This window comes from Rhinoderma darwinii, chromosome 13 (assembly GCF_050947455.1).
Source record: "Rhinoderma darwinii isolate aRhiDar2 chromosome 13, aRhiDar2.hap1, whole genome shotgun sequence".
NCBI lineage: Eukaryota > Metazoa > Chordata > Amphibia > Anura > Rhinodermatidae > Rhinoderma > Rhinoderma darwinii.
Window position 1 is genome coordinate 22,697,208 of NC_134699.1, and position 16,653 is coordinate 22,713,860.

The following is a 16,653-nucleotide window of genomic DNA, read 5'->3' on the forward strand; positions in this document are numbered from 1 at the left end:
TGAAAGAACTGATCAGCCGACAAACAAGTGTTTTCTTGTTTGTTGGCTTATTGACGACTTGTTTACACTGATCAAGAACGAGCATTCGTACAAGCGATCATTCGACCTGTGTAAAATGGCCTGGAGTGTCTGCTTTCTTAATTGTATACAGAGAGGCGAATGTTAGTTTGGTAGAATGGGAGGAAAAACAAATCTTTGCCCTCAATGATCACTAATTCATCTCCCATAAATCCAGTTACAGAACCTCCAGAAACCGTTACATACATTGAAAATTGGACACCTTTATATTTATCAAAACTGTCTAAAAGGAAAACTAGCTATGTTGCCCAGAGCAACCAATCAGAGCTCAGGTTTCATTTTCTAAACTGCTGTGTAATTATAAAAGCTGCGTTGTGATTGGTTGGTACCAACAAGACTCCTTTTTTTGTGTTCGTTTTGAGGAATGAGGTCGTACGATCATTATATTTGCTTGTGAGATTTTTCCTATTATATCCTTCATCTAATTTGAACTAAGAAAATACACAAAAGTAAATATATAACCATTTTATTACATCATAATAGTAACAATTATTAGTGCAGTACACACAGACATATAAAATACGGAAAAATAGAATTGATCATATATCTACATATAAAACTGTGCAAAGTATTTGCAATCCAAAACCACTTAGAGTCGGTGTTCATTGTTACACAGGAATAACCCTTTTATAGGCCAGGGGGATTTTCAGTTGGTAGCTTATATTTTTTGATAGACCAGTCATAACTTGCTATGGAATTGACTTAAACACCCTCCCAGGGGCTCCCCCCTCCCCTAAGTTTTCAGACCCTTATTTCATTATTTTCTACTTTCTTATTCTGCTCCTATGTAGCTTATTTACTGAAATATCAATAACTAAGGACTAACAATATACTGTATCCCAAAGGGCAAGCAACCAAAAATCAATCATAGGGACTTTTCAGCCATAAAATCCTAGCCTTCGGGAACCAGTAATAACATCTTATCCTTGAGGAACCAGTTATAACAGCCTATCTTTCAGGAACTAGTTATAATGGTCTATCCTTCAGGAACCAGTTATGACATCCTATTCTTCTGGAACCAGTTATGACATCCTATCCTTCATTAACCAGTTATGACATCTTATTCTTCTGGAACCAGTTATAACATCCTATCCTTCAGGAACCAGTTATAACATCCTATCCTTCAGGAACCAGTTATGACATCCTATCCTTCATTAACCAGTTATGACATCCTATCCTTCATTAACCAGTTAAAATGTCCTATCCTCCAGACATCAGTCAAGATCTTCTATGGCTACTCCATGCCTAATACTTTCTAATTCCTATACCTTCTTTACTTCCACTAACTTTATCCAGCAACCAATGGGTAGTTGTTAGTTGACATAAGAAAATTCAAATTCAACAAACATATCTACCCTCATGTGCTAGACCTAGATGTCCACCAATTTTTATACATTACATTAAGAGCTTTCTAAAGAACAGTGAAGAGATGGGTTGTCGTTCCACCTCTTACTGTAAAGCCTATGCTGGCCAACCAAGACTGATGAAACTCATAGTGTGAGAGGTTATTAAAGTGAATCATAAAGGAGCTGAAGTTCAGCACCATGTAGAGGGTGATCCGATGCATTAAAGTAATACAATGCTTTCCAGAAACAAAGATAATGTTTTCTTCTGCAATATCCCTATCACAAGCTGGAATATTCAGAGCAATTTGTCTATAAATTAATTTGCTAATGGACATTTTGCTGCTGGGCATAAACGTAATAACTGAGATTCTAGTGCAAACACAATGCAGACATACACTGCATTCAAACCTGGCCTTCCTAGGACTACTTTTCATTTTTCAGATAGTATATCCCCCCCCCCCCCTCCACAGTCCATTATAGTCCTTTAGCCCCTCTGAACCTCCTGAGACATAGATCTGGAGAAGGAAGGTGCCAGGCCGGGTTTAGAGAATTCCATACGTGCTGGCTGCATGACTGGGGGCAACTCTTTGGTGATTTGAGAGACAGGTATCTTGTCTTGGCACAACCCATCATTGCCTGGATTGCTCAGAGCTCTCTCGAACTCAATCATGCTACGAAGCTGTGGAGGTGTTGCCATGCGATCCATCTTGGTAGTAAGGTCTGCTGGTTTGAAGATGGGCAGTGGCAGTGTTCTCTGGTAGGGCAGCTGATATTGGGTAAGGCGGTGACCGAGACGACCCATTCTCATAATCTGAGCTGGAGAACGCTGGACCAGGAAATGTGTCTGGCCTTGCTGTCTGAAGCTTTCCCTCCTCCAAACATTGGCATCACGAGCATTGCAGCTGAATGAGAGAAATATGGGAATTAACCAAATTGTCCACATAATACTACAAAATATAAGAGACAATAGTGCTCTTCCTAATCTTCCTTTGCCTCCCAAAGTGTCATATACTCGTTCCTATTAAAGTTGTACCTTGGAAACTATATCAACATTCCAGTGTATTGCCAATACAAATGCATTAATTAAAACTTATCTACATGTATATTAATGCCCCTTTATATTTGCCTCTGCCCATCTGCAGTGCGGATGTTGGGTCCCAGTTATCTCACCTCTCCTCTGGTCTGCTGAAGACTGATGTATCCAGCCATTCTGCGGAGTAGTGCTCTCTCTGAGCTGTGTTGTCTTCCTTCACTTGGCAGCTCAGCTCGGCCATAGGGCTGACTTCTTCACGTGTTTCTGGCTTCCCCAACATCTTGGGTTAAGTGTGTGTTAACAGGTTACAGTGCTTTAACTTGTCCTGTGTTTCCTCTGAGGCTTGTTCTCCCATGCACTGTTATGTTCTGGGCTTATATACACTTGGCCAGTACTATTTTCATTCTGCCTTGTAACAATCTATATCTGTTCAGGGAGTCATCCTCACCCCCCCCCCCCATCCACCCCTTACACCCACACCGTGACCACTGAGTGACACACAGGACAGATCTGGAACTGTGCCGAGACGTCACTGCATATAGGAACATGCTCACTCCAGCAAAATGCGGGCATTGCTATTCGTTTTGTCATCAGAGCAGAGTTAAGTTACACAGTTCCCAGCACAGGTTACGTGAATTATATAATCTGCTATCAAATAGTATTCATTGCTTTACTATCGAAAAATGCATCAACCAAGACTTAATTTTTATATATATATATATATATATATATATATATATATATATGTATATATATATAGATATATATATAGTACAGTGATCTGACTGTAGATTATCTTGATAGGATCACACAGTGCTGGTTTCTATATAATGATCTCCTAAATATAGATGATCAGAACTGGATTACACAATGATGGGTATCTAATCAACCACCCATCATAGCCACCATGATAGCCACGAGGTTATCAAAGCACATTTAGAAGATCACTGTACATTAGTACAGTGATCTTCTGAATGTGTTTTGATAACCTTGTGGCTATCATGGTGGTTAGGATGGGTTTTTGATAACCTTGTGCCCATATGGTGGATGGCTCATATCCTGTTTACCCAGAATGAGGGACAGTTGCCTTGAAATCTGGTGTCCTAGGTGAGGGAGGGTACATAAAAAGTTGGTGTATGTAAAAGGTGGGTAAAAAATCTGGATGCCAATTCAATACATTATGTACTGCCATAGTTAGGATCAATGGTATGGTGGGACATTGCCCTGGTGACGTCATCTATGGGATGCTGGGCAGCAGTCCACACATGGAAGACTGAAGGGTGATCCGTGTTGACAGTGAAGTGGATAATGATCTATTTGCCAACTATGGACAGAAGCTGTGGATTCACAACTACATGGAGGCTTTCTAGTCAAGAAGAGAGTACTTATGCAATCAGGATAACAGCGTTTTGGAGGTTCGATTGCTTTCGCCTGGTGAGATGGGCTCAGCTTCTTCAAATATGTCATGGTCATGGCATTGAAGTGCATCTTTAATCTACATTTTGTTTTTTAATCTACAGATTAAAAATACATTCTTTCCATTATTAGTGCAGCTGTCTCGCTTTGTTCATGTAGTATCAGCTGGCCATGCTCAAGGGCAATGTGACCTTCAGAATTCTCCTTTATAAAATAAACAAGCTCAGCACCATTAATCTCCATGTCTGATTCTATGCCAATATGTAATCCGAGAAAGGTATTTTAAAGCATGTACCCGCTCTGCTGGCACACTCCTGCATCTTGCTTCTGTTGAAGGAATAAAAAGCTACTTAATCCACTACTAACTAATTTGGTAGGAACCTGCGTCCCGCTTGTTTATTGAAGTGGACCACGACTAAATGTCAGACTTGTTTCATAGCCCTACTTGGAAGGTACTCTGACCATGAGTGGTATATTCTAGGGTGGATTTACCATATAGTCATGTGCCCATTCTAAGGCTGACATGCATGGTACCATTTCCCATAAGACTACAGAAAAATGTAACAAACCCCAACAATGATTTCAAGGGTGAAAACCAATCTGAACAGCAGATGTCTGTGCAAATGATTTCCCAATATGCTGGAAAGATATTTTGGCAGATGCTCATTAGTAACAGGTGTTATCCCTGTATAAAGCATTACAAGGAGTCTGCTATTGCATCTGTGGGATGTTCTAATAAAGGCAAGCCCCCTAAACAGCACTTCTGGGGGCACATTTTCATTATTCGCAATAGGGAGCTAATAGGGTCATGTAACATACCAGGGCCGTAAACGCTTTCACTCAGGTCCCCCAAATGCAAATTTCTAAGGTGCTCTGTACATTACAGTTCCTAAACACCACAGACAATAATAATGATTTTCTGCATGTTACAGTACTGACTTGCAGAAGTTACCAAAATGACGTCCCTTTTTCAGACATCACTTCCTGCTCTGCAGCTATTGGCTGAAGCTGCACCTCACAGACTTCCTGCTATCCCCCCCGCGTATAATACTGTAATACAGAGGTCTCTGCTCTATATAGCTGCTTCCTTTTGCATTTTGGACCAAAAAGCAGAGGGAATTAGGGCAGCTAAGGGCCCCATAAAATAGCTGTATCTTGGCTTCCTGGACTGCTGTCAGTGTAATATGGGTAGGGGATGGGTATTGGGGTGAAGTGCAGTAAGGGATGTACACAGAAATCATGGGGCCCCATAACATAAACCTAATAGAGAGATCTAAAAAATGTACTACGTTTTTTCCTAAAGTTAATGTTTACTGTAATTTCATAAAATATCTTTATAGTGGTTGATATTGGAGCTTTGTAAAGGGCAGCTTCACTATTTATGAGAAACAGTCATAGAGGTAAATAATAAACCGCTGGCTGCCTGCAGCCACCACTAGGGGGAGCATATGGATTTATGCAGCGACTATTGAACTTAAAGGGGTTATTCAGCTGCTAAAAATTGATGGCCTTTTCTCGGGATTGGCCATTGATAGCTGATCTGCGGGGGTCCCGGGAGACGGATCCCGACCCATTAGCTGTTAAGTGGGTGGAGCGCTTGTACGTGCGCTGCTTCCCTTCATTTCTTCTTGCTCACTGTGAATGGTCGTTCGCGAAGTAGCGGCGATTCACAGGTATTGCAGCCTTTTCTCCCTTTGAAGTGAAAAGGAGAGAAAGCTGCAATACCTGTGAATCGCCGCTACTTCCGTGCTTTCGACTTTTCACAGTGGCCGTGAAAACAAGCGCTAATTGATGATATAGCAAGTCAATCAGCACTGGTTAGCTCCATTCACAAGGAGCAATTGTCGGTAATGTACGGTGACGAACAATCGTTAATATGATCTTTTACCCCCGTCCATTTGCATCATGTCGTCAGCACATCCCTCTGTTGACGCAAAGAAATGTGCTGCTGACTCATATTATCCAAGCGATCAGCCGATGCGTTTGCTCGTTCATCGGTTGATCTCTGTTCTGTTTACACGGAGTAATGATCGGGAACGAGCGTCGTATGACTGCTCATTCACCTAATCATTGGCCTGTGTAAAAGGGCCTTAGGGGCTATGAACACCTTTGGAAGAAAAGTTTGATCTAACCCCTTAGTGACCAAGCTATTTTTTTTGCGTTTTTCCATAGTGTCATTCAAAGAGCGATAACTTAATTATTTTTGCGTCAACATAGCTGTATAAGGTCTTTTTTTTGTGGGACAAGTTGTATATATTAATAGCGCCATTTTGGGGTACATATAGTTTATTAACTTTTATTACCTTTTTTTGGGGGGGGGGGGGAATAGAAAAACCCCCGCAATTTCGCCACTTTTTTTGCATCCTAAATTACGCCATTTACCGTGTGGTATAAATAACACTAACTTTATTCAGCGGGTTGTTACGATTGCAACGATACCAAATATATATATTGTTTTCTTATGTTTTACTACTTTTACACGGTAAAAACACAATTTTTTCAAAATTATTTGTTTTTGGGTCGCTATATTTGAAGAGCCATAACTTTTTTATTTCTCTGCCGATGCAGCTGTATGTGGGCTCTGTTTTTGCGGGACGACTTGTAGTTTTTATTGGTACCATTTTGGAGTATATGCATCTTTTTATCACATTTTTTTATAAGGCAGGATGCACAGAATCATCTGATCGCTTTTTATAATACACTTCAATACTTCTGTATTTCAGTGTATTACTGCCTGTCTGTGTAAAATGGACAGATATCTGTTAGGCCAGGCCTCTGGCATGGCCTAGCAGGCATTTAGAGGCAGACCTCTGTTAGGCCCCCAGCTTCCATAGAAACACCAACACCCTGCGATCGTATTGCGGGGTGAAGGTGGGGAGAGGGAGCCCCCTCTCTCCAAAACCACTCATATACGGCGCTCGCTATTGAGCGCCGCATTTGAGGGGTTAAACAAAACTGATAGCAATTTTGCCCGTTCGAGCAGGTCGATTTAACTTCTTCCCCTTGTGTTTATTTATTCTGACCCAGCGCCGTAAAAAGGCAATTTCATCGGTATAAAGCCCGTTAGTGGCCGCCATAAAAACGCCTATGGGTGGTCACTAACGGCTTAATAATAATAATAATAATAATAATAATAATAATAATAATAATAATAATAATAATAATAAAAAAAAGTGTTATGTGTTTTTAAGCAACTTTTTTAAATTGACTTATTAAATATTTTTTTTTTTTTACGATCTAGCTTTTGTGTATCCTGTATACATAGAAGCTGTATCATTCTCTCAGCCGAATCAGTTCTGCTGAACTGACTGCTTGGCTGAGAGCGAGTCTAACGTGTCTCTGACACACCGGATCCACCTAATATCGATCACATCTAAGTTCAGAACTTAGACGTGATCGATATTAGGTGGATCCTGTATGTCATGTGAGACATGTTGGACTCCCTCTCAGCCGAGACATCAGTTCAGCTGAACTGACGGAATTGGCTGAGAGAAAGATACAGCTCCTATGTACACAGGATACATAGAAGTTGTATTGAAAAAAGTACAGTTTATTTTTTTATTTTTTACGAAAGGTCAATTTGAAAGTTGCTTAAAAATACACAACAGATTAATTTTTTTTAAAAATCCATCCAAAAAAGGTGTACATAGCTATTAAGGCAATATGGCTGCCCTCTGCTGTGTGCTGGAGACGGGTGCACTGTAATGTTGACCCTATGACGATGAGTAATAACTTCTGTTTATTGCTTCCTTTAGTAATAATTCCACTTTAATGAAGAGAAATGAACAAGAAAGGGGCTGGGGAATAACATATAAATAATGTTGAAGGATAGAATTGAAAGCATAGCGGTAGTATGACAGGTAGAGGGTATGTTGGATTACGAGGACATTTTTATGAAACATTTCCAAATCTTTTTTTTGCACAGAAAAAATAAATACCTAAAAATGTAAGTACCTGAGTTCTCCTCTTATGTCAAGTGTTTTATTTTGGTCTTGTATATAGGTAACATGCTGGATTATAACCACTAATGGCTGCCATTCCAGTATTCATAGGGTAAGGGTTTTTGTTTTCAACAAACTGTTGTAAATGTTATGTTACATAATTGTTATGCAGTTGCATTTTTCCACCTAATGCTTTGTCAGTCTTCACTGTCATTTGGCATTTTATTCATCAACCAGAAAGATCAGGATGAACACTGCTATGTATAGGAATAGCTCTCTAATGTTTACCTCTAAATGTATGCAAACAGGTCTGTATAAAAGATAAGAATAGCAGCAGATCAAGCAGTAAGCGACTAGACATGAGCGAACACTCAGGTATATTATATTACATTATCAGTTATGGATTCACATTCCTCTGCCTAAAGAAGTGGTCTGCAATTAATTGCTATTTTCCAGAAACAGCGCCACTCTTGTCCATGGAATGTTTCTGGTATTGCAGCTCATTCAGTGGGAATAAGGTGAAATACCAGACACTGTTCATGGAAAAAAACAAAAAACAGCAGATCCTTTTTACAACCCCTTTAGTAAAAACAGAAATAGGCATTTTATAAGATTAAACATTTCCCTAAAAAATGGCCAGTAAATAACCCATTTTCAATTTTTCTTTCTTTTTGTAAAACGAGAAGTCCAAATTTATTAAGTGACAGCATAGCATATCCGACTGAAGGGACTCTTACCGATCACTAGAACTAACGGGGCTGAGAACAGGTGGAGCCCTTCATTCTAGCGATCATGTAGGGTCTTCGCTTTCAGAACCCCACCGATCAGCAGATCACGGCATATCCTAGCGATATGCCATCACTTGCTTAGGTGAGGGAACCCCTTTAAGCATTTTTATGTATCTCTCTTAGAAAGCTGGGTAGCCTCCAATATGGCCACCATTGCCGATCCCACAGGGGTTGTCACTCAGCTTTCCTAAGATCTGGAATGGAAAAGCTGCCAAGTTGTACCACAATACTAGAGCGGCAGAAGATAACCCTTGTGGGATCAGGCCTCCAGCTTTCCCTGAAACATATATACATAAAAATCAGATGAATAGAACATCTAACAACTTGGCAGAGGAGGACGTCTTAATAAGAACTGCACTTGTGAAAGTATTTTGGCTTAAAAGGTGTTAATTGAATCAGCTCTTTATAAGCATGCTCTGGTCTGAAGACACAAGGGTGGCTCAATGTAGGAATAAAAGTTCTATTTGAAGATTGAGAACAGCAAAATAATGCCATCCAATGAGAGGAAGTGGACATGTTTGGCAGAGGACAGGGTCTGAAGTGATAGAAAAGATGTGAACATAGAGCTGCGGACGAGTAAATAAGCTGATGGTGGCTTGAATGTTGTCACCCGATGAGATTGACCAAAAAACTGTCTTCGTCCACCTCCACGCACTCTTCTTCCTTGTCTTCAGCATTTCCCACTTCCAGCAAGCCCGGGCTCACCAATACAGCAGTGCCGGGCTCCAAACTGTCCTTCTCGCTGTTTTCCAAGGTCTCAGGGGGGTAAAACCGTCTGGCAATAGATACAAACTCTGTTCCCATGTCGAGAAGGATGAGTCGGTCCTGAAACACATTATATCCCCAGTGTTATAAATAAATGGTGTCACCTTTATGGACACATTGCGGAGAGGTACTCTAGAGTGTAACTCAGTAACAAAAAACACATCATAGGGGCTTCCTCTTCTATGTGGAATGAAACGCTCCAGAGACAACATTTATCACCTGTAATTACTGTCTGTTCTGTCACCACTTGCAGCGAATCACACAATCCAGAACATTGTGTGACAAGCCTGAGGGGAGGTGGAGGGGGCCGTGGAGGGACCTTTCACTTCTGCCCATAAATTCAACTTCTGTGCTGCATAGAATAGATTTACCATTTCAATTACAGATATTCTCTTACTTGTACATACTGTTTACAAGCCATCCCCGGAAAGTGAATCTTATTTCCAGGAGGAGAGCCAGGTTCTGACATAGTAATGGAAATGTTTAAAGGACTTGTCCGGTTTAGAAAGCCCATTTTTATTCACTCTGTTAGGGAAATCTGAGTTAATAAAGAGGAGGCCCCTGTTCAGAATCCACAATTCTTTTCCAGAGTAGAGAGCAGCTACAAAGAGCATCTCTTACTCTGGAGGACTTGTCTGTGTAATGCAGAACAGGACAACGCATTGATATGAATGGCCACTTTGTAATGCTTAATTTCCCCTGTGGTGGCGCTGCAGGAAAACTGAACATTTACTGCCATGTTTCCCCACAGATTAGAGCTGATCGCTGGAGGTCCCAGAAGTGGGAGACTTTGTGATCAGCTTATTGTCACGGGAAAACTCCTTTAACGGGGCTCTGCACAAATGAGTTCCAATCAATTGGCACTGGTATGATAAATATATCGTCAATATACCATATGCTAATATTGTCTTGCATCACAATTTAACCCCCTTCTCCAGGGTATCGAAGTTCTATACAATGTGCCAAACTGGCTGCAAAACTACTCTCTACTTGTCTTCTTCTGCAGTATGGAGGAGTAACAGCTGGCACATTGTATAGAACTTCAATACCCTGGAGAACATTGTGAAGGAAGGCAAGACAATATTAGCAAGAACGGCGATAGGTGCAGAAACCCTTTGATAGGGACTGAGTTGTATTGAGTAAGTTCTAGAAGAATGAAAGGAAGAACCATATTATGGTCACACCTATAAATCAAGTTATATTAGTGGCCTAAATCTACATAGCACGGAGCGGGAAGGTGGACTGCCCCTAGTTCTTGACTTTAATTGTATTGCGCTAAGAGCATGGACTATATTATATGATGGGCCTGTCCATGAAGGAGATGTACTGATATTATACATACACAGAAAACAAGATGTATAAGTCTCGCAATTTTGTGTCCCACCAAAGAATTGAGGCATGAGGGAGGGAAGATGGGAAAATTCTCATTGAACTAGATACTCGACCTACCAGAACAAAGAGGTACCTCTCAGGCGGTGGGAGGCCTGACTGTTCAAATATGCTGGTGTCCTGGGATAACAGGTTGAGCAGACGACGAGCCTCTGTGGGGTCACGCATACTATTGTAGGAGCTGTTAGAGGTCACCGTGAGCAGCGAATCTGCTTCATTATGAAAACCTAAGGATTAAGGAGAAAATATCAGGTAAGGTTGGGAAAGATAAGGCCATGTTTACACGCCATTGTTTATAATGGGAATCACCTCTGTAGTTCACACGGTGCTGATCTTTCAGCACGCTGAATCTAAGGCCTGGTTTACACGAGCGTGTGCGTTTTGCACACGCAAAAAACGCGGCGTTTTGCGTGCGCAAAAGGCACTTAACAGCTGCGTGTGTCATCAGTGTATGATGCGCGGCTGCGTGATTTTCGCGCAGCCGCCATCATTATGACACTCCGTTTGGATGTTTGTAAACAGAAAAGCACCTGGTGCTTTTCTGTTTACATTGAGTTTGACAGCTGTTGCGTGAATCATGCGGTTCGCACGGAAGTGCTTCTGTGCGGCACGCGTGGTTTTCACGCACCCATTGACTTCAATGGGTGCGTAATGCGTGAAAAACGGCGAAATATAGAACATGTCGTGAGTTTTACGCAGCGGACTCACGCTGCGCAAAACTCACGGACTGTCTGCACTGCCCCATAGACTTGTATAGGTCCGTGCGACCTGCGTGTAAAGCACGGACATATATCACGCTCGTGTAAACAAGGCCTTAGGGTATGTTCACACGCACTGTTTTCAGACGTAATTCGGGCGTTTATGCCTCGAATTACGCCTAAAAAAACGGCTCCATTACGCATACAAACATCTGCCCATTGCTTTCAATGGGTTTTACGATGTTCTGTTCCCACGAGGTGTAATTTTACACGTTGCTGTCAAAAGACGGCGTGTAAAAAGACGCCCGCGAAAAAGAAGTGCATGTCACTTCTTGGGATGTTTTTGGAGCCGGTTTTCATTGACTCCATTGAAAAACAGCTCCAATAACGTCCGTAAAATACGCGAGTTGCTACAAAAACGTCTGAAAATCAGGAGCAGTTTTCGCCTGAAAACAGCTCTGTATTTTCAGACGTATTTTGCTAAGCCGTGTGAACATACCCTAAGGCTGGGTTCACACGACCTATTTTCAGACGTAATGGAGGCGTTTTACGCCTTGAATTACGTCTGAAAAAACGCCTCCAATACGTCGGCAAACATCTGCCCATTACTTTCAATGGGTCTTACGATGTCGCTGTCAAGACGGCGCGTAAAATAACAGCCTCGTCAAAGAAGTGCAGGACACTTCTTGGGACGTAATTGGAGCAGTTTTTCATTGACTTCAGTGAAGAACAGCTCCAAATTACGTCCGTAAAAGACGCGGCGAAAAACGCCGTAAAACAGCTCCGTAATTTCAGACATAAATGCAGTTATCGTGTGAACATACCCTAACTCAGCGGCACTGAAAAAAAAAGCCTCCTGATCTGTCTAGGCACAGAATTTGTCTGTTTATTTTGCTTCTTATTGATTAATAGGAATTTGCACAGTCAAATACCTTCTGCGATGTTTTGTGCGCTGAAAAGCAAAGCCTCCGGTGGGCTGTTTTTAATAAAATGTGATTAAAAACAGTGTCAAAACCAGCCTGTGAAACCCACGGATTTTGGAGGCAGCATCTGATTTTTCAGCCTCAACTTAGGGAATGTCCACACAGTATTAAGGAAGGAACCTGGATTACAGTCTGTACTCAGAATCTCCCATTCACTGCAATACGACTATAAGGGTATGTTCACACGCTAGCTGGCTTTTACGGCTGAAATGACAGCCTGTTTTCAGAAGAAAACAGCTGCCTCGTTTCAGCCGTAAATGCTCCTCCTCGTAATATACGAGGCGTCTGTGATGCTCGTATATCTTGAGCTGCTCTTCATTGACTTCAATGAAGAACGGCTCAAATTACGTTGCAAAGAAGTGCCCTGCACTTCTTTGCCGAGGCAGTCAATTTACGCGTCGTCGTTTGACAGCTGTCAAACGACGACGCGTAAATTACAGGTCGTCTGCACAGTACGTCGGCAAACACATTCAAATGAATGGGCAGATGTTTACCGACGTATTGCACATGCAGTCCTTTTGCTCTGAAAACAGACTAGGTTTAGTGTCCCTCTGAAGCTGGTCATACACAGATGGCAAAATCGGCAGTTTCAGCCGACATACGTGACCGGCTGCCTGTTTAATATGCATGGTGGCATCCCAACTCTACCCCGAAGACAGATGTTGGGGAGAGAAGGGTCAGGCATATTCAACTTCAACAGACTGGATCCTTTTGCTTATTAGCAGATAAGCTGCTGCAAGGGGAGTCTGGCAGAGGAATTCTCCCTTCTCTCCTTTGAAAATACACGCATGCTTGGCCGAGCCCAACGTACATGTGTATGGGGGGGGGGGGGAAGAATAGCTGTCGGCCAAACTATTTTTTGGCCATCGGCTATCTAAAGTGTATGGCCAGCTGTAGCCTGTTCATCTTTTGGTTTCTTGCTGGACAAATAAATTGCTAATCACGTAAATTTGATCCCATTTTCAAACATATCAGTGAAAAGGCCATGTTTAGGCTTCGTTCACATCTCCGTTCCGATGTTCCTGGGCCGTGTAAATGAGCGCAGATCAACAAGACGATCAGCGCTCGTATGGTCCTTTCACAGGGAGCCATGTATGGGAACGGGCGCTCGTTACTGCGATCCCTTATCCCCATACATTTCCATCATGTTCACACAGGGCGATGTGCTGCCGAAAACGATAATCATTTCACTATTTAAAACAATACGATCAGCTGATGAACGAGCATTCGGCTGATCGTTGCCCTGTTTACACAGGGCAATGATCAGGAAAGAGTGTTCTGTGAACGCTCGTTTACCCAATAATTGGCCTTTACATGTAGTGCGCCACGCTGGACAGCATACTATTAGTCACTCACATATTAGGAGGTGCTGTACTGCACCTCCTAATAAGTGTACCACACACAGTACTGACACCCCATTCTGCGTAGACACCACAAGGCCAGACTACATAAATGATAAACATAAGGTATTCGTTAATTTTTTTGAACAAAATTTGTAGTCTCACAACCGCCTCCAATCACTGAAAATAGGATCAAATTACAACATATTACTAGATGTTTATCAGTATTTTGCACCAGTGTGATTTCCCTCATTTAACGTCTTGACAGGATGCAGACAAGCTACGAACTGGCGTTTTAACCTGTCCTTAGATCAGATAGATCGTTTGTGCAGTTTGTTTAATATATACGCTAGGAAAAGATCCCGGCGTACGCATTAAATATATCCATACGCCCCCATTCACCTGGCGGAGCCAAAAAGAGTGTCCTTATGGCCTCCATCAGCCCAGTATGCATTGGCATGCCATTGTTTTAACTGTATAGGAAAGCACAGCAGACTGCACTTTCCTATATAGACTTTTTTACAATTAAACCCTTAGGGTATGTGCACACACACTAATTACGTCCGTAATTGACGGACGTATTTCGGCCGCAAGTACCGGACCGAACACAGTGCAGGGAGCCGGGCTCCTAGCATCATACTTATGTACGACGCTAGGAGTCCCTGCCTCACTGCAGGACAACTGTCCCGTACTGTAATCATGTTTTCAGTACTGGACAGCAGTTCCACGGAGAGGCAGGGACTCCTAGCGTCGTACATAACTATGATGCTAGGAGCCCGGCTCCCTGCACGGTGTTCGGTCCGGTACTTGCAGCCGAAATACGTCCGTCAATTACGGACGTAATTAGTGTGTGTGCACATACCCTTAGGCTGGATTCACACGAGCATGTTCGGTCCGTAAAGGGCGGAACGTATTTCGGCCGCAAGTCCCGGGCCGAACACAGTGCAGGGAGCCGGGCTCCTAGCATCATAGTTATGTACGACGCTAGGAGTCCCTGCCTCTCCGTGGAACTGCTGTCCAGTACTGAAAACATGATTACAGTACGGGACAGTTGTCCGACAGCGAGGCAGGGACTCCTAGCGTCATACATAACTATGATGCTAGGAGCCCGGCTCCCTGCAGTGTGTTCGGCCCGGGACTTGCGGCCGAAATACGTTCCGTCCTTTTATGGAACGAACATGCTTGTGTGAATCCAGCCTTAGGGTATGTTCACACGGCAGCGTCCGTTACGGCTGAAATTACGGGACTGTTTTCAGGAGAAAACAGCACCGTAATTTCAGCCGTAATGGCATGTGCAGGCGTCTTTCGCTGCGTCCATTACGGACGTAATTGGAGCTGTTTTTCCATGGAGTCCATGGAAAACTGCTCCATTTACGTCTGAAGAAGTGACATGCACTTCTTTGACGCGGGCGTCTTTTTTACGCGCCGCCTTTTGACAGCGGCACGTAAAAAAAATGACCGTCGGCACAGAACATCGTAAGACCCATTCCAATGAATGGGCAGATGTTTGCCGACGCTTTTGAGCCGCATTTTCGGACATAATTCGGGGCTAAAACGCCCAAATTACGTCCGTAAATAGTGTGTGTGAACCCAGCCTTACGGTGACGCATGCTCCGTGAGTGTATAGCTCCAACAGAAGACACAAATGCTGTGTGTACAGAGCCTAGAGGCCCTATTACATGTGCCAATAATCGAGCAAACGACCGCTCATATGAACACTCGTTCCCGATCATTGCCCTGTGCAAAAAGGGAAATGATCAACCGATGAACGAGCAAACACTTGTTCTTTGACTGATCTGCTCTCTTGTGCTGCCAACTGCTATGAATTTTAATTTTGCATATCTTCCTGTGTAAACTGGTAGATGTGATGCTGACATGATAGAAATGTATGGGGACGAGCAATCATAGTTACGAGCGCTCGTCCCTATACATAAGCAATGATTTCTTCGTCTGATAGGACCAAACGAGCGGCGATCAACGAGCAGTCTCATTGATCGGCGCTCATTTACACGGCCCATGTCGTTAATAGTACCTTACATATGGCCTTTTTCAGTGACATTTTAGACATATAAATTGCATCGCAATCTAAAATTGGTTCAGCTGATCTTTCTTGTCAACTGCATTTTAAATATCATTGACTCACCTAGATTTTCCAGGAGCACCCTCCACCGATCCTTCACATCTTTACGTATCTGTCTGTGAGCGCTGATATCAAAACTCAGCCTGCGGTAACCCTGAGCAAAGGATGGAAAATGAGAAGCATCTTGAATATGACTACACCACCGTTCATCTTGATCGTCTTCTTGAGCTTGAAGTCAGCAATGACTAGAATGCTAATGTATGCCTGTTCTCTATAATCTCATGTGTCTGTAATCTGAGTATTTCATCCTTCACTACATCACCATTGATTTTTACATTGACCTCAATGCTTACAATCTGAATGTCCTAAATTCCCATTTTATATTAGGTTTAATCAAGAACCAAAAACGGACAATTCATAGTGACTGTCCACATTAAACGCCATATATTTATTTATTTTTTTTAAAGGTTCATAATTCTGTGCTATGTTTTTCCATATATTATATATGCATTCTCACACACATACATACATTCTCACACGCAAACTCATACTCACACACACTCACATACATGCTCACTCACATACATACTGTCACACTCTCACATATACACACATACACACACACACACACACACACACACACTATTACGCACATACACTCTCACACTCACATACATACACTTACACGCTCTCAAACACACACACACACACACGCTCAGTCACACTCACTCGCACACTCCTACACACACACACACACACACACACACCACACACACACGCTCTCATACACACACAC

The 16,653-nt window shown here is 42.4% G+C and overlaps 2 protein-coding genes across 2 annotated transcripts in view; both read right to left on the reverse strand.

The window, feature by feature from the left end:
• Positions 1-528: 528 nt before the first annotated feature.
• TCAP (titin-cap) lies at positions 529-2,854 on the reverse strand. The gene is made up of 2 exons (XM_075846762.1): positions 2,595-2,854; positions 529-2,326 (listed from the first exon to the last, which is right to left on the reverse strand). Exons 1-2 carry the CDS (start codon positions 2,735-2,737, stop codon positions 1,909-1,911), a joined length of 561 nt encoding a protein of 186 aa, XP_075702877.1. The 5' UTR covers positions 2,738-2,854; the 3' UTR covers positions 529-1,908.
• Positions 2,855-7,622: 4,768 nt separating this feature from the next.
• LOC142665507 (melanoregulin-like) overlaps positions 7,623-16,653 on the reverse strand; it is a 27,828-nt gene continuing 18,797 nt past the window's right edge. Inside the window, exons 3-5 of the mRNA XM_075845222.1 lie at positions 15,921-16,011; positions 10,817-10,983; positions 7,623-9,427 (exon numbers count right to left, since the gene is read on the reverse strand). Of these exons, the coding sequence (XP_075701337.1) occupies positions 9,209-9,427; positions 10,817-10,983; positions 15,921-16,011 (477 nt within the window). The 3' untranslated portion in view covers positions 7,623-9,208. The remainder of the gene's footprint in view (positions 9,428-10,816; positions 10,984-15,920; positions 16,012-16,653) is intronic.